This window comes from Haemaphysalis longicornis, unplaced genomic scaffold (genome assembly GCF_048455015.1).
Source record: "Haemaphysalis longicornis isolate Haplotype H1 unplaced genomic scaffold, Haemaphysalis longicornis Haplotype H1 scaffold_18, whole genome shotgun sequence".
NCBI classification, from domain to species: Eukaryota; Metazoa; Arthropoda; class Arachnida; order Ixodida; family Ixodidae; genus Haemaphysalis; species Haemaphysalis longicornis.
In genome coordinates, this window is record NW_027526282.1 from 3,559,167 (window position 1) to 3,581,585 (window position 22,419).

Below are 22,419 nucleotides of genomic sequence, written 5' to 3' on the forward strand. Positions count from 1 at the left end.
TCCTTCTACCCCTATTCCGCCTCTCCTCTAACCCCCGCCCAAGAAACATTTGCCGAAACACAGCATGCGTGTTAAGAGCCCCGACGTCGTGTGCATTCTCATGTGTCTGCCGTAGAAGAGTACCCGAAAAAAACAATTTATTCCTATTGCTTGCAAACGTGCAGCGTGAGTGATATTTAGATTTTTCAGTGCGCTGGCCAAAAAACTTTTTGCTGTGACTAAAGTCTGTAAGTAGGAAATTCTTTCACGTCAACCCAATGGGCGGCCCTTACTCCGGCAGAATGAAGTAGAATACATTGCGTACAGCAGAAAATATTACAACGCGCTAATTTTTAAGTTTTGCGTGCATGCATGGTCTTCCACATTCTAAGGTGTTCTAATAATATTCAAGAACATGATAAGCAGCGCAAATAAACGACACACAAGAAACATGAACCGGACAGGCGCTACGGAGCGGTGTCTTCGTCCTGGTATGTCGGTTATTTATGCTACTTATAATGTTCTTAGACCGCACCCAACACACCGAGCATCGAGTTCTTACAGAAACATGTCTGTCCGAAATATCTACGTACCGCAACACCGATTTCCTACACTGACCAATTCGATTTGGTGTTTTTTAATCTAAATAACCTATCTGACAACATCAGTTGAAGAAGTATTTGCCCTAATTACGTAAGGCTTCATTGCTATAAAGCAACAGCATTTCCGTGAACGTTTCCATTGCAGATTGGCATCGACCCTGTAGTGTGGCTGAGACCGAGCACTTTCCAGGAGCTGGTGTCTTTTGTCGTCAACGCCTGTCTTCGCACGGGCTTGACATCAGTGGTCAGTATTCGACCAGGTATAACCAATCGAGACATCTTCCTGGATATTGGTGAAACGATTAGGCACTCCACTGAATACCCCGGAAATGACCAGAGCGCAGCGGACAACGCCAGAGCCCGACTCGTGACAACCGCGCTCAGCGAGCTACAGCTCAATTTGTCCGTGCCGAGCATCACCGAACTGGACGCTGCTATGGAAGTCCTAAGGAGCGAAGCATGGAAGCCTCCCCATTCAGAAGTGTTCACGACCGTCTCGGTCAAGGACTTGCCTCACCCGCTGGAAAGCCTGTCCTGGAACACAACTGTCGAAGCAGCCCGAGATAATGAAACGGTGGCGGGTGCAGTGAAAGTGAGTGAACGACACATGTTTCTCAACAAGGCTAGCACTTTAACTATAGTATACAAATGAATATACCTCACATCAAAACTGTAAACATGCCGCGAGTATCCTTAAAGAGCAATGGTATCGTACTTCATTACACTCAGAAATAGCATCTTGATTAAATTTGATAAGGTAGCTGCGATGTATGCATCAAATAGGTGGCTTTGGGTCCTTCGTCATCAGGAGGCCGTATCCTTTGCAGCCAAGCCGCTCATACCCGCTCATACAGCGGTTAAGGTGTGCGAATTCTCTTTCCCTACACTGGATACCCCCATGAAACCTCCTCCTTTGTGTACACCTTACACAACACCTAAAATATAAATTAATCGAGAGGAAAATGCATGATGACGCAATACAAAGAGCAGCGCCCCCAAATATTCCCCCTTTACCCCGCACCTGTAAAATCTTCAGTTACTAACTTTTCAACAATGCAGCACACACTCCGCACATCCTTAACAATTGCATCTCTCCTCAAGTCACCTTGAAAAACAGCGCGAAAAAACTCGGACGTGGAGAGGGTATGACACGGGGGTATGACACGGCGTGTACGTAGGGGATGACGTTGAGGCGGCCCCTGGCATTCTCTAGAGACCTTTTCGTAGTCCCGTTGGAATTCACCCGTTTCAAAATGGTTTTCGCTGAGCTGCGCAGCAATGGCCTGGGATACCCTGCTAAATTGAGTCTGCTGACCTGGCTGTCCAAGCTTCTCCTCATCATGAAGAAGATAGGAGACAAGGCAGAGGTGCGGACAGTTTTTTCAGTGCCCAACAAACTAGCCACCTTGTGTGCCATGATGAATGACGGAAAGGATCCCAGGACTGCTTGTGGGAAGAAGCATGAAAAACAGTATGTAAAATACGTGGAATGCAATACGAGATCCAACTTTCGTGCGGGCGAGTCTACGTCGGCCAGAGTGGCAGGTGCGTCAGCGACCGTCTTCGTGAGCACGCAAATAACATGCGCACAGGAACAGGTAGCAATCTAGCCTTACACTGCAAGAATTGCAAAAATTGCTACCCCAAGCTCAACGAAACCCGCATTTTAAAACGATATCGTGACGCCCGATCCCGCGAAATCATTGAGGCTTCAGTCATAGCCACTAAGGGGGAGGATTGCGTGAGTTCGCCTTCGGTGGCACTCCTTGAGCGCGAGATTGCTTATCTGGCCGGATAAACAGAAATTTGTGTGTGTTTTGTCAACTTTTACTGCCGACGCCCCTTTAAGCTGTTTGTTTATCTCGTTTTTACTGGCGTATCAACATTTTCTTTTCTTCTATTTGTTGCCAACTTTAATAAAATTTAACCAGTTGCTCGTCAGCGCTCGTGTCTGTTTACCCTCTCTACGTCAGAGGTTTTTCGCGCTGTTTTTCAAGGTGTCATGTATACCCAACTAGCCCAAAGTCAAGCTTTATTGCTCTCCTCAAGTCTTCTCGACGGGTTCCTTGTGCGATACCATAATCCTAGCAGACCTCAAAAATCTTTTATAGTACGTTTCTGATGTCTCAGGTATCACTCAGAAGTTCGACCTCCACCCAAATCAAGCCAAATTAAATCAGTTATACTTGAATAACATAATCTTGACCGCATAAACTACCTTTTTTTCTATAAGGGTTGCCTGACAATCGTGGTTTAGCTTGGGGCAGCCCCTCCATTGGAAAAGTGACAGATTATTTTCCCACATTTTTCTCCCCGCATGGGTCTTTGAACTTACGCTGAAATAACGATATGCTACCTACTCTCCCACCTCATACTCTCGAAGTCGTATATTGTAGATCCGACTAAATATGGGATGGTAAAGGAAGGCACATTACTTCTATATACAGCTACTGTACCGATAACGTAATCTTGCAAATAAGTACATCGGCGGACATCAGGTATCCCAGCTAATACCTAGAATCTTGTACCAGTGCCTCTAGCTTTCTGATTGCACCTCAAATATAAGGATTAATCATTATATTATCATCTTCTGAGACAATAAAAGGGATAACCCTAGCAACTGTTCGAAAGTTAGTTGTTGCTCCACTAAAATCCAGGGTAATTTCCGACTAGCTGCAATCGGCGTCATTTCAGGCTTCCTCGTGTTTGGAACAATTACTGTACCAGAAAAAAAAATCCGCACCATAGCTATATACTGTGGAGTAAATAAATCTGGCAGAAAATAAATTCCCGCACGCAAACGTATACTTTTACGCAAGATTCACTGCTAACTGCCACCGCAACTTCTGCGGCAAACACAAAAAAACCCAGCAAGCCAATTCTGACCTAATTTTAGACCGGTCGCATGTTTCACTAGAGCGTATTTCTTCGCACTTCGTGCTACGGTGCACATTCTTCGGCGTGTTACAACGAGGAAGCTATTAACAAACGAAATACCTCACCATACGTATGCACTTTATTTGTCCACATTTGACAGTTGTTCGATGTCATGCGTATACTACCCGGAAATCCACAAGCAGCCCGCATGAAACTGCAAGTAACTCGAAACACCTGTATCTCTAAAGGCTGTATGCCCCAGTTAGTGCGTAGTGCACTCCGATTGGTTAACCTTGATCCATCTCTGTAAATGTGGCGGATTTGATGTTCTCCGCACAATGTATCACTTCTTATGGAAGTGACAAGGCTAAAGTTTAAAAGAATCTGCAGGGTAGACATCAGGTCTGCCAGGGCCGTATGTCACTTCTGTTCATGAGTAAGAATTGAGTTTTTGGTTTTTCCTTGTTTTCGCTTTTTTGCAGGCCCCACCTTCGTTCCACGTGCGTCGTCTCACCGTGGTGCGAGCCACCTTGAGCCTCTTGGGTTCAACTAGTTTGCGATTAGCGTCTCTGTACACTCTGCTGCTGCCGGTGGCCCAGGTGGTCAGGTTTGTCCCGGCCCATCTGGGCGCCCGTGGGATTGACCGTGACGATCTCGTCCTTCCCACCTGTCTGCGGGCGACGGAGAGCCGCTTCCCGGGCCACTTCCCGCTCTGGGTTTCCGCCACACTGGAGACGATGCGGGCGCGGCTGCGCCTGGAGGAAATGGTCGCGGCCATCAAGGGCGTGCTCAAAGCGCCGGTTGCTGGTGGAAGCAGCATCGCGGGAATGAACAGCAGCGGAACAGCGGCCGAGTTCATTGTGAGAACAACCGGTGAGTTCACATTTTGAAGTGAAATTTGTACACATCGCACGCTTGCGCCTACGAAGTTCCACAGTATACATCGCATACGCAGAGAGATCTGGGAAGTGTATTTCAGGCGGTGTTTATCGGAGTGATACGATGTGGCAGGGTGATCCCTACACAAGAGCATATAGGTAAGTGTGTGAGCGAGGTGTAAAAAACTGCAAAAGTTTGATGCTATACATATATGCAACATTTATCTTCGACAGACCCGCCGCGGTGGCTCAGTGGCTAAGGCGTTGCGCTGCTGAGCACGAGGTCGCGGGTTCGATTCCCAGCCGCGGCGGCCACTTTTCTGATGGAGGCGAAAAGCAAAAACGCCCGTGTGTACGAGATTTCGGCGCACGTTAAAGATCCCCAGGTGGTCAAAATTAATCCGGAGCCCTCCACTACGGCGCGCCTCATCGCCTCCGTTGCGTCGGCGCGTAAAACCCTACAATCAATCAACATTTATCTTCGACATGCAGCCGCACTGCCTTTTTGCAGAGGCGCGCCGTTTATGCTTGCTTTGATATGTCACCGCGCGGGCTTGTTCCTGCAGGTATTCACCTCTGTCCCAATCACTCGGGGGTCGTTGAACCCGATTTTTGTTTAACCCCTGTCGCTTGTGATGCAGGCTCGTCGAACGGAAACGTAACTGCTTGCGGTGACGACAAGAACGTCTCTGTGGCACGGCTGTCCAGCGAGGACTTCATTGGAAACGTTATTTTGCTCAGCAGACAGACCAGGTTCGTCGACTCCACAGAAGAAAGTTGGATGGGCACACACGGTAGTGCACACGGGCAGGTTCACCAAGTTCTGTGCGCCATTGACTTCCACAACGGGACGCTGGTCGTGCCTTCCATATACTTGACTGAAGACCTCATGAATGTCGGAGCCTCGGAGCCCTGTCTGGACATACCCACGGTTGGAGTACCGCTCTTAGCGGCTTGGGCTCAAGGCACGCTTTCGGGCGGCCAAGAGCAATCGGAACAGTTTGTTTCTTCTTGCCACGGCTGTTTTCCGCAAGAACGTGATCATGCGATGGCCGGCACCGATGGGCTCAAGAATGGATCCATCGATGCTTATCTCGGGAATTCGCTTCTGGTACCGTGGGCGGCCAAAGTGGCCCTCGCTGCTTGCACAGCTATGAAACGGAACACTGGGAAGCTAGAAACGAAGGCGTTTTCAACCGGGCCACGGACGACGGAGAGCGTGAGGGTTACACCGGAAGCAGAGGCGGTAGCGAAAATGCAACTGTTCTTCCGGAGGCTATGCCTGATGACGTGCGGAGATCCCGCAGCAGCCTCAGCGTGCAATTATGTAGCACGCCTGCCAGAATTCACCGCTGCCTTTAAATGCACGTCGTAGCCGGTGTATCCGGAACGCTGTTGCGGAAGTGTTTTCCCACTCATTTCCAGACTGTAAAGTTTCGGTGAACTGCCATGCGGCCTACTTATTTAAGGAGCTGATCCTCAAGAATGAGCGTGTTTTCTTCTTAGTTTAGAGACCGTAATTCTCTCCCGGCGTCAAAAGACTAACTTGCCATACTTACGCCACGATGCTTTCTGGTAAAGCTACCAATGGGAGAAAATACTGAGTTGTCCCGGTTTATATTTGCTGCTTGGACAATTGAATAGCTGGGCCCTTTTTGTGCATATTTTTGGCTGTTTTGGGGAATATTTACTGAGATTTGAAGGTGATGTGTTTATTAATATTACCTCGCGTGAGTCGTTGCGTATGAGTGTGTCTTTGACTAGATGCTGTAACAGTAGTAAGAGATGGAGCAAATTTTATAAAGAAATAAACTCTGGGACGTTTACTCAACGCTTTGTGTTGTTTTATTTCTTTATATCTGCTGTTAGCTTGTTTTATAGCGTTACAACCGAAGAACACAGACGTCAGAAAAAGTGCTATTACCAGTCTTACGCCAGATCAATACTAACGTAAATGATAACTACTGCGAACAGTCGTATTTGTGTATTTTTCTTTTATTGCATGCGTGTCGCCCATTAACACCCTGGAGACTCTGCTACTAGCGCACCTCCTCGGTGTACACATTACCCCGCACGTCTCCGGAAAACGTCCAGAGATTATAAGATCTGCGTGTGTCGCTAAGGACGCTATCACCCCCGTTGCGGTTTCGGAGATCTTTATGTGGGTATATCTAGACTAAGAGTAAAATCTATAGCGTGATTCGCGGTGGAGTAGTTTGGTTCGCGATGCCGCACTGGTACGAGCCAAGCAACAACGCAGCGGCGCTCGTTCTATGACGGGACATTCTCGAAAAGCGTGTCTTCCGTTGTGACTGCATATCTCCGCTTCGCTGGTTGGAGCGTTTGTGTGCTGTTCGCGGCAACATGACGCGTCACGGGCAATGGCGACGTGAGGCTGGGGCATACCGACGTTCGCAACCAACGGCTGCCCTCTTTTAACAACGAAGCTGCAAATGGCCGAGAGAGCTTTTATTTGGGCAGGTGGACTCTACGTCATACGGGGGATGCGGTAGTAGAAGGTAGGGTGTTTGCGGCCTGGGACATCTTGAAGGTCGACCGTTCCATCAGAGAGACAGGTGGGCCCCTTGAGAAGGTGCTATGTCACACGGCCTTGAGAAGGCCGTGTGAGAGGAATACAGCAGACTCATGGCTTTAAAAAGCTCGCGCTGTACAGACCAGTGTGCAATGTGAGTCACCGTGGAGGGTGCCAGTGTGTGAGGGTCGATGTGTGTGGAATGCTGTACACGGCTGTTTCAAAATTCCTCCGCATGTAGGTGAAAAATTTCCATGTGCTGCCACCTGTGCGAAGTCGGCGCTTTCACAGCACCGTCAACGAGCAATGGGGCAAAGGCTTGTCGTTCGCTCCGAAGAAGGACGGGAGTGGAAGGAGCGCCGAGGCGCGAAGAAGGTCGAACGGACGCGGAAATAACGTGAAGCCGATGCCTTCGTCCAACGTGCTGTTTCTTCCGTTGATTCTTCACCCAGCACTGGCGTTCTGCGGGAGCTATGAACCGCGTGACACGGACGTACGGTTCTTCTTCTTAATCGTCTGTCTTCACTGATTAAGATTGACCGTGGTGAGAATGAGAACCGTAGTTTTCGTGAGGGCTATAATATTGTTACAAGAAGATGTAGAAGAGGACTCAGATGGACGGGCTCCCTCATGGCCGACATCGTGTAAATAGTGTAAATACATCGTTCGACTGTCTCATCGTTCATGTCGCCTGTCCTGCCACCACGTAACATTTTGGTGGAGTGTGCGGGTCGGTTCATCGCCACCCTGGTCATCGATTCGCAATGTCTAGGCACAAGCGCACTCGTCGAGGGTAAGCGGGATACGCCGGAAGCCCCAGCCCTTACTCGACCTGAACTCGACCCGCCCACCGCCTTGTGTCCTCAGCCGGTGACCAGCCCATCCAGTGCTGCCGTGACCAGACGAGACGATACGTGACCAACACAAGATGCCGTGTTTCCAGCCCAGTAGTCCGACGTGGTTCTGGCTACCTCAGACGTTTCGTCTGTGCCTTGACGAGATCGTGTCGTGGGACCAGTTATCACCGACATCATCATCCTATGTGGCGGCAAGGACTTCACTGTAAATCGCCATCTCATCTTTCGTCCTCACCACATAACCTACTACCGCGCCGTCGACCGGCACGGCCGCTTTCAACAGCGGGGGAAGAGGTGGGGGGGGGGGGGGGGGGGGCATACTACGAGAAGACGTAGAAGAGGACCCAGCTGGGCGGGCTCCCTCATGGCCGACATCGTGTAAATAGTGTAAATACATCGTTCGGCTGTCTCATCGTTCATGTTGCCTGTCCTGCCACCACGTAACAATATGAATGTCGGAATACCAACAGGTTTAACACGTTGATGCTGCATTCGGGTTACAATAGGTCTCTGGCAGACGGCTCCCCTTCTCAACGCGCGCGAAATCTGATTAAGATTAGTGTTTGGGCGACGGTGATGATGCTGTTTACTCTCTTTATTATTATGATTGCTTGCACTTAACACGTACCAAACCGAGACTGCTTACAAAAGAAAAGGCAAGTGATAGTATTCAACCCTAGAAAGCATGAAGATGAGGCGAACGCGTCAACCAAAATTTCTGGACGTAGCCACGCTTTAGGAAGGAAAATAGGCATTTGTGAGAGCCAAATTTCCAGCGCATACAAAGCGGTCTCAACGCAACAAAAGTCGATGTGACATAGTGAATGCTGAATGGAGTGATGGCTCTTAATGTTTAATTTTCCAGGAACATACAAGGCAGGAAATTAGGGCAGCATGTGCGCTGCAGCTCCGGCTTTCAGAACAATAAAAAATGTGTTTTCGGTACAAAACCTCAAGGCCCCTAATTCAAACCCCTGCGGCCTGCATCGCAGTGAGAACGTTTTATATTTGTGGATATTGCCCTTGCTTGAAATTAACGCTGGAGCAAGCCGTGCAAGGAATGGAGGCCGTGATAAAAACCCATTTCAGACGATCCGTCCCAGTACGAGTCACCCGTGAAGGCGCAGCGAAGCACGCGTTTAGTCTACCACGTACGTTGATTTTGAGCGTGATTAATAGTATGCTGCTGTGAAGCCGTGGCCTACTCCAACCTTTATTGTGCATTAAACGATACATAGGGAGTCCTGAGGGGTAGTTTGCATCGTTTGCTAAAGTGGGCCTGCGTGATACGATAGTGCGGATTTGCTTCCAGGACCCCTAAACTTGCATCGATGAATTTTTTCCAAAAGTGAGCCTGCGTGATACGATAGTGCGGGTTTGCGTCCAGGACCCCCAAACTTGCATCGATGAATTTTTCCATGAGATGGCTGGTGTCCAAGGGCAGCAGTCAACCGAACAAACGGAGAGCCAGGTGGCTGTAAAAAGCGAACGGTGCTTCGTAATGATAGTGGTGCAGGCCTCTCGGCCGAGCTGACAGCTTAGCGGGTCTTGCTGGCAGCGTGAGACACTGCAAAGGACTCCCACCACGCCTAAAAAATTCGACGCTGCCAGCAGTCGTAGCTGGAAAACTCTTTGCCAATATTTACCCCAACTTCAAGGGAACAGTTTCAAGCAACGTCTTAGTGGGGAAGCACTACTTACTGTATTCTGCACCCCGCCACCCCGCAGTATACTGTACACCCCCGCTCAAGCATCAGCGTGTGAAACCTGCGTTGGCATTGGTGTTGATACGACCACAAAAACAACGCTCTAAACCACCACAATCGCCACGTAACGCAGCGGAGATGAACGATGGAGAGGAAGCGCGTGTTACGCCCTCGATGGCTCTCGCGCGCACGCGCGACACTCACAAATCATCACTGCCATCGTCGTTGTTGGAGTCCCTGCCGCGCGCTCTCAGTCGCGACCAGCTGGCTGCTCGTGCTGCAGAACCGGCTAGAACACGTCGGCTATAATCGCTGCTTGTTCGGAGTTGGGTTTGGCCAAGTATGGGGTGGCTGATTCATTGGTTTACGTTTAGGTACATCTGCGGGATCGCATAGGATTTTGCCATGTCTATTTTTTCTTCCGGCTAGGGGTCTTCTCCCTGGGCGGCTAGTCTCTTGGCGGAGGACTTACCCCTGGACTACTTCTTGAGGAATGGTATGATGGCTGTTCCTGTGGATTTGGTCCCTACGAATGGCGGTGCGATCTAGGTTAAAAATTTCAAAACTATTCAGAGGGATCTGCAAGCTGCGAGTGAGCACTTCCAGAACGTGAAGGAGGTGAGACCATACGGGAAGGACGGAATCGTCTGTAAATCTTCGGATAAGGCCTGCTTGGTCAATCTTCTGAAGCGCTCGAGATTCGCGTTGTTCCAAGTTAGTCCTTTTGTCCCCTACCAGCTTGCCTGCACAAAAGGAATTGTCCGAGGAGTAGACACGGAGATTTCGCCCAGCGAGCTCCTTGAGCAGTTACGGGATGCCGGGGTAATCTCGGTGTACCGTTGCTCCCGTGTAGGGGAAAATACCGCTATTCCAACAGAATCCGTGATCACCACTTGCACGGGTATATCGTACCCATCAGAAATTAAAGTCTGGCCTCTCATCTACAGGGTAGAACCGTTGTCCCCCCGACCTCGTCAATGCCGAAACTGCTGGCGCTTTGGACACCGCGCAGGGTCATGCACGTCCACATCATGCTGCTGCAATTGTGGGGGCGCGCATTTGGCTAGCCAACCTCTAGCCAACCTCTAGCCGACCTCTAGCCGACCTCTAGCTAGCAGACGAACTCTCCTGTTGCCTTTGCGAAGCGTCTCACACCGCTGTTTATTCCAACTGCCCAGCCCATTCATCTGAAACCAGTATCCTTGAAGTTCTTGAAAAGCGCCAATTGCTCTCGCTAGGAGGCGATGGCGATAGTTAAAGAGAGTACGCATGGATATGCAGCTGCGGCTGCCCGCCACACCATCCAACGAGGTTTCCCTTGCAAAATCGACAGCGCTTGCTCTCAAAGAAGTGCTACCGGAGGTTTCACGGAATATGGTTGCGTCTGTAACTGAGCAAGTGTCCAAGCTTTTGGCAGTGCAAACACAGCAAATCGCGCAGGCACTCTCTTTGCCCGTGTCTCCCTTCCAGCAGCAGGGATGCTTGCAGCCCTCATCCCCGCCTCCCAGGGATCAAGAGCCCCAGGATTCAGCGGGGTGAGTTGTAGATCTGGCAAGGAATCCTTCCTCGGCTAGCGCGCTCCCGAGTGTGAATTCCAAGGAGTAGGTCCAACCTCTATTCCGATGGCAACTGTCCAGGTTTTGGCACCTTCTATTTCTGTGACTTCTCAAGGTCAGCCTTCCTGTACAGATCTCTGCCCATATTGAGCCAGAAATGGAACTCGACATTTCCACTGCGTCGAACGAGGCGTCCTGACGTTGAGCGAGCTACTCCACCCACTTCGCAACAAACCACTTCTTCCCCAGAATCGCGATCCAAGGAACCTAAAAAGGGCCAAGGGGAAATTAAACTTAAAGAAAGCATCTTGGAGGCAGCCATGGCTGCCATTCACTCTCCATAATGTCTATCTGAGTACTCCAGTGGAACTGCCGTTCTGTAGTTCCGGCACTGACAGATCTGAAATGTGTTATAACTAATCACTGCCCAGATATTATTCTCCTTCAAGAATCCTGGCTGTCTAGAGGAAAACGATTTACTTTACCCAATTTTCGCGTGTTTCGCTTAGATGGGAGCACATGAGGAGGTGGTCTACTTATTCTAATAGCTACAAAGTATTGCCACAAAGCCAAGCTGTCCTTCCAATTTTTGTCACCGGTTAGCAAACTCATGGTGGTGGATATAAGTCTGCCAGGTTGTCTTTCATTCTCTCTACTGAATGCCTATTTCCCCAAAGGAGTTTCCACCACATAACACCTAGATCTGGCCCTTTCTTCCTGTAATCAAAATGTCGTAGTTGCCGGAGATTTTAATTCACACCATGTGAGCTGGGGCTTCAAGACGGACACTTCTGGTTGGCACTTGTTAGACTGAACAGATGAAAATAATTTAGTATGTCTTAACTCGGGTAGTGCGACTTTTTTTCTGAATCAAACGCGCTCAGTCTTAGACCTAACTTCGCAAGGGTGGATTGGTTTCCACTTGGCGTACAGTAGATGGTCCTACAAGTACCGACCACGTTCCTATAGTTTTTGATGTTGTGGTTTCCCCAACCACACCTAATCGTGTGCTGCGGACCTTGGTTAACAATGATTTCATGCAACACAAGTTGAGTTCATCACTTGCATCTCTGCCCGGTGGTTCTGTGGGGATTATGGCCATAAATGTAACAGGAATAATGAAACGTTCACTAGAAAATTCTTAATTTATTGTTTCGTCAACCAAGAGCCTGAGATGGCTTAAGACCCCGTGGCGTAATTATGATTGTGCGAGAGATTATCGGCGTAGGAAAGCGGCGTGGAAAAAAATTTATTAATAATCAGAGCCCCAATAATCGGACCAATTTCAAGCATTATTCTGCAATTTTTTGCCGAACCATCTCAACAGCTAAGCAAGGCTATCATTCGCAACGGTTTTCCGCGCTTTCCGAAGCGAAAAACCGGCCGTATTTTTTTTTTGCTTTTTTGCGTAACTGCAAGAGCACTGACGATAGAAGCATTAGTGTATTCATTGTGGAAACGCCGGAAGAAAGCTCAGAGGCGCTCGAAAAAGTCGCCCGGGCCTTGCAAACAAGGTTCACGGCTACTCTCTGACCCATGATAATTGAAAATACCTAACTCTGTCACGATGGAGGAAATGGCGGATATAGTTATGCGCCTCCCGGCAGCCTCCCCAGGGACAGATGGCATCTCGACTACAGCGATAAAGCTTCTCTTTGAGGAATCTCCTCGCGATCTATTAAACATTATAAATACGTCATTCAAAGACTGGAACACGGGGTTTCGAAATTATGAATGGAAAAAGATCAATGCGAGAGGGTGAAAGGTACGACAAAGACGGATGAGACACGGTTCGCGGAAACGATGCGGAAAGCAGAAGAATCCCAAGTTAAATTCAATAAAGCAAATGAGAGCTGACACAGTCTGACAGATTGAACGTCTGGCTGTGGTAGGGAAGCGAAAGCACTTCGAAGTAGGATGGAGGCGCCGGCGTTGTCACGTGAGTGCCATGGTTACGGGCAGTTGCGGGTGCAGAAAGCTGTCGCTCGATGGTGGAACCTCGTCCCGTTGTACAGTATGGGGACGTGGTGCCTGGCAGTCAGGTCGAAATCCGCAGGACACTGTGGTTGTGACCATTTGGTCGACAGGCCTCAGAACCAGTGGACTCGCCAGGAAAGCGGGAGTGCACTGAGATTTTCACTCTCCTTCCGAACAAAACTTCCTCCTCTACTGGTCGTGGTGGTGGCCCGAAAAATGACGCATACCCACTTAAGGGGATTGGCCAAGAAGAGTTATGTTTTCGTTACAATCAATCATGCGAGGCAGAATAATTCTTCCTCGTAATTCTGACGATGATGCTCAACTTGCGTTATCTTCGTTTCGTCTCACACCACTTCTACTGGGGATTGGCCAACTTTCTGTTGATTGTGCAATCCTATCACAACCAACAATCGATTCCACATTCCTAAAGCATAAACCCGTATACTTGGAGTCCTGTTCCATTAAGATGGCTTTGGCACTGCAGTTCTTCCCCAGGTAAAACCCACTGCCACCCAACTCAGCCATCTCATCAAACGCATCACAAACCAACGTCAAGGCCTCAAGGAGGAGGATACAATACGACTAATCCAAGCACTTTTAATTAGTCGCATCGCATATTCCGCCCCACACGTTCAAAGAATGAAAGAAAATCGGCATACTAATTCGAAAAGCTTTCAAAATAAGATTTGGCCTCCCCACTCTCAAACTTCTAGTTTACTTCAACTCGGAATTCATAACGCCCTCGAAAAACTCCTGGAAGCTCAACGCAACAGCCAACTCACCAGTCTCCTCCTTAACACTGCCAGCCGACACATTCTTCAGTCCCTCTGCTACCCGACCTCGCCTCCTTTACAAGCCCTCCAAAGCATTACGTTTTCAATTCGGTGTCACAGTACTATATCCAAAATTCCTAACAACATGCACCCGGATTTTAACCAAGGTAGAAGACTCTCCCGAGCTAAAATCTTCGATCCCAAGCCCACTTCCACCTCGATAACCGCTAAACCGGCGCCACCCTCTACCCCTCACGCCAGGCTCATGCTCTAGCGGCTTTTAACTCGGAAGGCACACTTCTCACCTCCCTCACGTCTCTGTCTACATCAACAACCACTGCAGAAAAATTTCCATAGCCATTGCAGCTACCACTGACTCTGAGTACGTTACAATTATCACAGATTACCAGCAAGCCTGCAGTACCATTCAAAGTGGACGCATCTCACTTCCCGCCTTATGCATAGTCATGTCAATCGACCTCCCACTCTACCTCTACTTCGTCTAGACCCCTAGCCACTTGTCCCTTGAGGGAAATGAGACGGCTCACGCCGCTGCCCGTAACATTCCACACCGGGAATTTTCGTCAGGGTCACAACCCACGGCCAAACCTCCTCCACCTCCCGCTGTTTCATCACGCTAATTCAACATCCTCTGCCGTTATCGCAACCTTCGTCTCACCTTCCCTCAATCTCACGATCAACTAACCAAACAGGAAGCAATAATCTGGCGTCGACTACAAACACTTATTGCAACACACCCATCCCCAAATCTGTTTCCCCTATCCAATACCCGCTCTCCTGCCATTCTGCCCCTCTCTTGATACTACCTATCCCATGATGACGGCCTGTCAAAGCTCTTTCGCCTTCAGCTGCAATCACAACCCTTTCCCCCGAGCAGTGGGAGGGCCTGCTGACCAGCTACCGTCAGGCTGACCAGATCTTTCTGGTCACCTGTGCCCGGGCTTCAGCCAAGTCCCAAGGGTACCTGGATGAAGGCGAACCCACCCCATCGAGTGACGGCTCAACGACCACCGTTGTTTCTATTAAACTTTAACTCTCTCTCTCTCTCTCTCTCTCTCTCTCTCTCTCTCTCTCTCTCTCTCTCTCTCTCTTCGTTCACACTCACTGTCACATGTCGCGTACTTGTCCTAAAGTACGAGATTCTCGGGCATTTAATGCTGTATTGCATGGTACTCCATGGTACTCCAAGGTATTCCAGGCAACCTCATACTCAAAAAAAACCTGTCACGTCATTGCAATGCGTCCGTCGCGGTAGCAGAGACCGGAAGAGTTCGTCGCCGCAGTCTGGGACACCAGCAAGCTGCATCCATAACTCTATGGTAGGCCCTTCAGGCTCGTCAATGACCACCACTCTTTGTGCAGGCTGGCATACTTAAAGGGCCCATCTGGGCGTATTGCTAAATGAATCCTTCGACCGCAGGAGTACGACATAAAGGTCATCTGCAAGCTCGGAGGATGCTTTTGCTTTGTTTATACCGAGCGCTCATTGACTCACCACGCCAAACAATGGAAGGTCTACCCTTTCTTGGAGCCCTCAGCGCTTTCGAAATGGCCCAGTTGCAACGAGCTGGCCCAGAGCAGCTACTTATTATCCAGCATCTGATAGTCCTTGGCATTCCTATCCCACCCGCATTTATCCGCAACTTTGCTTGTATGGAGGCGACCATTCATACTATCGCACAATTGCACCCATTTGTCATTGATGAGCTGTTGCGAATATTTCTGAATTTCGTGGGAGAGTTCCTGAAGTTGTCGGCGTAGTTTTTTGTTGTGCTTGTTTCTGTGCAGTTTTTTTCTCAGGCTAAGCCGCCGGTCCCATAGTGCGGGGAGATGATTGTCAACGGTCGGCTGTTCTCGTGTCGTCGTGAGCTCTGTGGTGTGCTTGCGTACGGCTTGGTGGATCTGTTTGCTCCATTCCTCTTGGTTGACTGGTGGCTCCGATTCCTGAAGCAGGGCTCGGACCTTGTCCCAAGCCGTAAGGGCGATGGTGCTGGGAGAGAGCACTGTCCAGCTGGGACCCTGACTACCAGCTTTGGCTGGTGAAGAGAGCCCAAGAAGCCGGACGGCCTCAAGGGGTCTTGGAAAAAGGACTCTTCCCCAAGGTGAACAGCTTCGTAGGGACGTTTATTCCTCATCCTCCTCCAGAGATCGTCATAACAGACCGAGTAACGGCCTTTACAGAAAATCTCATGCAGTACATCATGATGTTAATCCAGACCACTCGCAGGTGAACGACAGCATACCAGCCGAAGAGCATAGGCTTCACCGAGAGATTAAACCAAACCTTCGTCGACATGTTTTCCGCGTATGTTGACGTCGAACACAAAACATGGAATGAAATTCAACCGTGTGCAACGTTAGCCTACTACACAGCAGTTCAGGAAACTGCACGGCTGACTCCGTTCCAACTGGTTTGTGGTCGCACGGTCACCACTACCACAAATTCGATGCTACCCCTTCACGCGGACGTAAAAAACATTGACGTCGACAATTTCATACAAATGGCCTAGGACGTTCGACAGCCAGCACGACAGCGGAATTAACACCAACAGAGGGCCGCGGCAACCCTTTTATGACGGAGGCGAAAAGCGAAAACGTTCGTGTGTTGCAGATTTCGGCGCATGTTAAAGATTCCCAGGTGGACAAAATTAATCCGGAGCCCTCCACTACGCCGCGCCTCATCGCCTGTGTAGCGCCGGCGCGTGAAGCCTCATAATCAATCAAATCAACACCAACAGAGCGTCGACGCCAGCCGCCACAGAAAGCACAGGCGAACTGTGTTCTACAAGCCCTGAGAAGCGGTGCGGGTGCGGATGCCAGTACGCCAGCGGGGACGATAAGAACAAAATTTCACCATCTTTCCGGGGGGGCAACCCTGAGGAGGATGGGTTGGTTGGTGTATAAGTAGAGTTGAAGTAAGTATTGAGTTGGTGTGTGGTGTTAGAGACGCGTAGGTAGGGTGAGGAGGAGAATGGAGGAGAGACGCGCATGCGCAGTAGAGTAGCGCGCAGCGCGTGTGCACACCTGGTTTATACGGCTGTGAGGAGGATACTGGAGGAGAGACGCGCATGCGCTGTGGAGGTGTGGACGGAGCAATGAGGGAACCGGCTCGACCATAAGCATCCTACAGAAGATGGTGTAATTTTATTGGAGGGCGGGGGATGTTAGAGGGGAGAGGCATTAAAGAGAGAGAGAGAGACGTTGTACGTGGTATGAGTTTCTTTATTTAGGCATTATGATCATCATGTTCAACGTAGGTGACGTGGAGCTGTCGTTGGCGTTTCGCTTTGATTATGACCGCCTTATGGTCTGTGAAAGTAAAGTCAAGGGCTGTTCTAGTGGATGAACCCTACAGTTGTGGAAGATGAGGTCGATGCACGTTCCCCGGATGGTTGTGGACTGCTTGTAATCACGGCCTGCCGAGACTCGCAGACGCACGCCGCCGACGACGACGATGAAACCTCGAATGCGCGTGAAGCGCGCTCGTCTCGCGCCAGCCCAGGAAGACACCGGCAACACTGTCGCTCCAGGAACCCTTAAAGGGGAAGCGTGCTCGTCTCATGCCGGCCCAGGAAGACACCGGCAACACTGTCGCTCCAGGAGCCATTAAAGGATAAGACACCACCGGGCGTTCAGCAAGCCGAGGATGCGCAGTGGGGGTGTGGACGGCGCAGCAACAAGGGAGGGACATAGCCCCGACCATGAGATGCTTCGCATCTAAAAAATGGATGCGGCTTAGCTAAGCTAACCTTGGATCTGCAAAGCAAAACCTTCGCTTAGTCTGGTTGAGTCTGGTTACGCTTGGTTAACTTCTGATGTAGTAATTGTATTGCGGACCACGGCTCAACGCCATTCCGTCCCGTGCAACGCTCACAAAATAAGGCCCGCCTCGACTGAGCGCGACTGAGAGCGCTCAGTCGCGGCGAACGCGATGTCCTTTTCGCCAGCGGCACATGCGTGGGAGGCGGCGGCGTTGGTCGGCTGCCGATCAGCTGCGCGCCCACAACCGCGGCGGCCGCCACCGCTAGCTGAGCAGAACGACTGAAAACGGGGCCTTGTGCGCAGCGCCGAAAGCGGACCCGGCGAATCACGCGATGCGCTTCAAGGGGTGTGTCGCAGGGGGTGTGTCTGCGGTCAAAAGGTGAACTTGCGCATCCGCGCCGTAACCGCTGGATGGGGGTAATAAATATTTGCTTTAGAACTGCTTCATTGGTAATTTGGCCCTATAAGGACGTTCATCGCATTAGTGACGCCAGGTATGAATTTACACCGGACAGTAGGGCGCACTCCTCACGACGCAGGCCAACTTCTTAGGTCGTACACATACGTCATACGAATGAAACCTTTCTACGACAGACGCTGATCCCCCTGATAACGGACCCTCAATGCGTAAACTTCTTCCACTACGCCGGCGACTCTACGCGCTTGGATGGTCACGCGGTGCATGGAATCATCCTTTGGCCGACGCCATGTTCACCTCATAAGGGACCATGGCATCGGGACGACACTCGCAGAAGAGGGGGTAGAGTGACGATGTCATCTGAAGTACACCAGCCCAAGAAGGATCGACGGACCCGTTAAAAGAACAAAATCCAGCTTGCTTCCTCAGTCGCCTACGTACTATATACCGTAAAAACCCGCGTATAATACGAGGTTTTTTCAAAATTTTACTATGTAAAATTTGTGTCTCGTATTATATGTGAATCCCAAAGTTTTCAGCTGAAAATTTGCACTTTCGGTTTTGGTTTCAGCGGAGGGTGGGCCGTCTTGCGGTGGTGTTAGCTGGCTGCTGTTCTCTCAGCCGGCGCCATTTTGATTGTTTTGACCACGCGAAGGATCGGCACGTCCACCGCAAGTCTATCACGATGTCGGGTGCACGAACGCAGTATTCGGCGGCAATTAAAAGAAGAGTTATTTTATGTGCCGAGACTATCAGGAATTGCGCGGCAGGATGGCAGTTCGGCGTCACCGAAGGCAGCATTAGCGGGTGGAGAAAGTGGTGCTTGACTGGATAAAGTCTGTGTGGTGTCGGCGGCCTGGAGCACTGTTGGGGGTTTCCGTCAGTGCTCGTGTTGGACGCCTTTCGCTGCCACCTGGCCGATTCCGTGAAGAAGTTGTTGCGCGAACCCCGCATCGAACTGATTGTCATTCCATGAGGAATGACATCCCAGCTGCAACCGCTAGACGTTTGCATCAACAAGCGTTTCAAAGACTGCATCAGGTCCAGCTACCAAGAGTGGATGAGGTCAGGAGACCCGTAAGTGACAGCTACCCGATGGCTGACTCGGGCTTCTCCAGCGGTGCTTTGTGGCTGGATCGCGGATGCGTGGGCCAGCATCCCAGAGGAGCTCGTCAGTCGATCTTTTAAGAAATGCGGCATCTCGAACGCCCTTGATGGCACTGAGGACCACTTTCTGTGGGAAGATATTTCCAACAAGGCGACTTCAGGAGACAGCGGCAGCGAACGTGACGATGACTGAACGGACGTCAGGAGACAGTGCCAGCAAAAACTGACAAAGACTGAAGGGTAACAGCAGTGCAAATAAATGTTTTCTGTGCTGTTTACCTCGTATTATATGCGGAATAAATTTTCTTTTTCTGATTTTAATGTCCCCGAATTACACCTCGTATTATACGCGGGTCCGTATTATACGCGGGTTTTTACGGTAGGTTAAGTATACAACTCGACATGTGCTAGTGAATTTGGCATACAAAATACTTTATTTCGAGTGTAAACGAAGGATTTTGTTTTGACTAGAGTGACGCCCGACAATACTATAAGCACTCCACTAAAGCGACGTCTTCGGGCGTTTCGATAAAAAAATGCCGCGTCTGCCACTATTTCGCCCGACAGCAACGAGACGTAGCGAAACGACAACCTGACATAACGTAAAGGGGAGAAAAAATCATTTCAAAAATTGAAAACTAACCTGAGTCATAAAAATTAGGCAAGAGCCGGTCTCGAACCACCGGTCTTTGAAACACAAAGCTGAGACGGAACCTCTACACTATAACGGTAGACGACCTGGCCCGTATCAGCTCGGTCATAAAAATTTGAATGCGTCGGACGGCCCTCCAAACGCTGCAACTGCGCTACGATGAAGAAGAGACGACAACGAACTAAACTGCTTTCGCCCAGCACGACACCTTTAAAAATTAATGGCTGCAGCTTTGCTCGGCTAGGCCGGGTTATGCGAGTGAAAGCAGTCGAAGCACAGTTTATTCAACCGAACAGTATGGCAAGTCTAACGTTCCGTACTGCGAGCACTTACTACCGTCTCGAAAACAGGCGCGGAAAGACGTAGACTAAGAAAAGTAATACACAGGACGACGCGCTTTTTTTTTTTTTCCGGACCGAGGCAAGATTTCCACGCATTCAGTGATGCACCTTTGTTTCTCCTCCTCCTTTACCTGGCGGGACACTGACCTTGCAAGGGCGATCTTGTCCACTGCCTGTAGGTTTGGCTCCAGGCAGAACTTTGGGCCAAGCTGCAATATCCGCTTGTGCTGCTGCGGTACTTTATCCTCACCCAAGACGACAACAGGGCGGTCTGGTGCGCGCTTCTTTACTCTCGTCGGAAGCGTGGGTTGAATCTGGGTCCACAGAAATTCCGTGATCTGGTGGGCTATCTTCGACCATTCTCGGAACGAACACCTTCCGTTGTGTTGCCGTTCACACGATACACGAAGGCAGTCCTTGAAAAAGCGCACCTGGTGTTGCCACTCTGTGCAGAGGATCCGGCACATGCGCCTGGAATGACCTTCCGATGGGGCCATCCATCCACACATCACTCGTAGGTCAGGAGGGCACAGGGATTCCCTTGCGTACCACGATGCTGTTCTCGCCTTGCACGTGTATACGCCGATTAGAGTCGTTAATAGTGACGGGTTAAATAGAACTGCGTTAGAACAATCAAAAGAGCCCTTTGTACAAGAAATTACGTTTAACAGGATGGCAAGTTGGGCGAGTATTACTTTTCTTAGTCTACGTCTTTCCGCGCCTGTTTTCGAGATGAATCAGCACCAACTCGCCCAACTTGCCATCCTGTTACTACCGTCGTTTCGTATCCGAAGCCGTCGTCAAAGACAAAGGCGAAATGTCCATTGTCTCTTCTAAAGCTCTTCGGTGTCGTCCTACTGCACCCTCTTCCGACGCTTAGCTTGCCGACGTTCCCGTTCTTCTCTCGTTTCAGCCGTCCGCTTTGCGCGCTGGTATTCACGTTACCGCTTTACCTATAACTCGTTATCAAGCCGAGCGACATCTGCAGGATGGTCCGACCCAGCTTGCCGTCCTCGCTCCCCTCTTCCATCGCACAACAGCTGCAAGATGGTAATGAGGGCGGCTCCGTCGGCTCCGTCGTATTTTCAGTAGACATGGAGGAAGCAAAAAGTTAGGAGGCGGCGCCACCGGAGAAACGTGAAGCCTATGCATAAAAAGTAAAATCGAAGTCGGCCAAGGCGTCACTGCAACACGTGACCCCACCGCGCCGCGGCCGTATGAGCCACCGCGAACTCTTCAATTTCGTCTGCTCGAAATTGCTCTGCGGCCCGTTGTCGCGAAGCCTGCTATATGTTGGTTTTTTTTTCCACTGCTTTTGTCTTTCGCACATAGGCGGCACTCCTGCCCGCACTCGGGCATGAGATCGCCAAGCAGACAAATGCAGGAAGGACGGGGAAAAGCTACCGCCAACCGAACACGAGAGATGCGCCGGAGTCGGAGACCGCCGCCGCCGCCGGCCCGCCCAACCATGGAGGTCACGTGCTGGGCCGAGTTCGGCGGCTTGAGAAAGGGAAACGGCGGAGGGAGCGGCTTCAACGGAGCTGGGCTTGCGAAGGCTAGCTGCGTGACGTCATGCCATCTCCTAACTTTTTCTTCCTCCATGTCAGTAGACTAGTGAGTCACGTGGTCACGGGCAGCTAGCCGCGCGTCTGCGGTCGGTGCGGCGTCTGCGGCGCGACTGAACTGTCACGCAGGGAGAAACTCTCTGGACTAGGCAAATATGGCTTTCGCCCTAAAATCACGAATGAGCTTAGGCCCTAGAGTGGGGACGCGCTGCAAGGGCCACATCAAGGGAGCTCAGAATTTTATTCGCATCAATTAAAAATCAGCAATCACTTACTGCGCACGTTTAATGGGACATGAGACACTTCGCGTCTTGAAAATACAAATCTGCGTGCACAACACGATAGCCAAAAAAACACTTTTATATATGAGGCACTTCGTATAAGGAAACACTTTATTCTAGCTCTTCCAGCGAAGACATTTGCCACCGCTTCTCCACACACGCCCAGTGCACATTTCGAAACTATTGCAACATAACCCGACACCTGCAAAATTCTTGAGAGATTCAAAATCAAGCGCTTGATGAACCCTATCAGTACGTTGAGGTATATTATGCAGGTGGAATGTCCAATCGTCCTCTTTGAAGTCAACATCGACACTCACAAAGTGGTGCAAAAAGCTCATTCGACGCCAAGGCATACAAGACGCAACATTAAATGAATGATGCGCTTTCTGGGTTGTTTCGTGCAAATGGAAGTGTTTTTCTACAATCAGGTTTTTCATAAAAAGGGTAGACTCAATTATTGGCGTACAGCTGGCAGTTATAAAGGGTTTCTACACGAGGTTTGCCGCATTTCCTGTCAAACGAGCGAAA

The 22,419-nt window shown here is 50.1% G+C and overlaps 1 protein-coding gene across 1 annotated transcript; it reads left to right on the plus strand.

Annotated features, from left to right (window-relative positions):
- Positions 1-752: 752 nt before the first annotated feature.
- Positions 753-6,152, plus strand: LOC144166541 (uncharacterized). The gene is made up of 3 exons (XM_077696040.1): positions 753-1,173; positions 3,941-4,331; positions 4,978-6,152. Exons 1-3 carry the CDS (start codon positions 1,018-1,020, stop codon positions 5,709-5,711), a joined length of 1,281 nt encoding a protein of 426 aa, XP_077552166.1. The 5' UTR covers positions 753-1,017; the 3' UTR covers positions 5,712-6,152.
- Positions 6,153-22,419: the final 16,267 nt, after the last annotated feature.

Bases quoted from the DNA above. Each gene is read 5' to 3' on its own strand.
- LOC144166541 (XM_077696040.1), top strand. From the start codon at position 1,018: ATGGAAGTCCTAAGGAGCGAAGCATGGAAGCCTCCCCATTCAGAAGTG. The intron at 1,174-3,940 runs GTGAGTGAACGA...GCTTTTTTGCAG, and splicing joins CGGTGGCGGGTGCAGTGAAA to GCCCCACCTTCGTTCCACGT. The intron at 4,332-4,977 runs GTGAGTTCACAT...CTTGTGATGCAG, and splicing joins GTTCATTGTGAGAACAACCG to GCTCGTCGAACGGAAACGTA.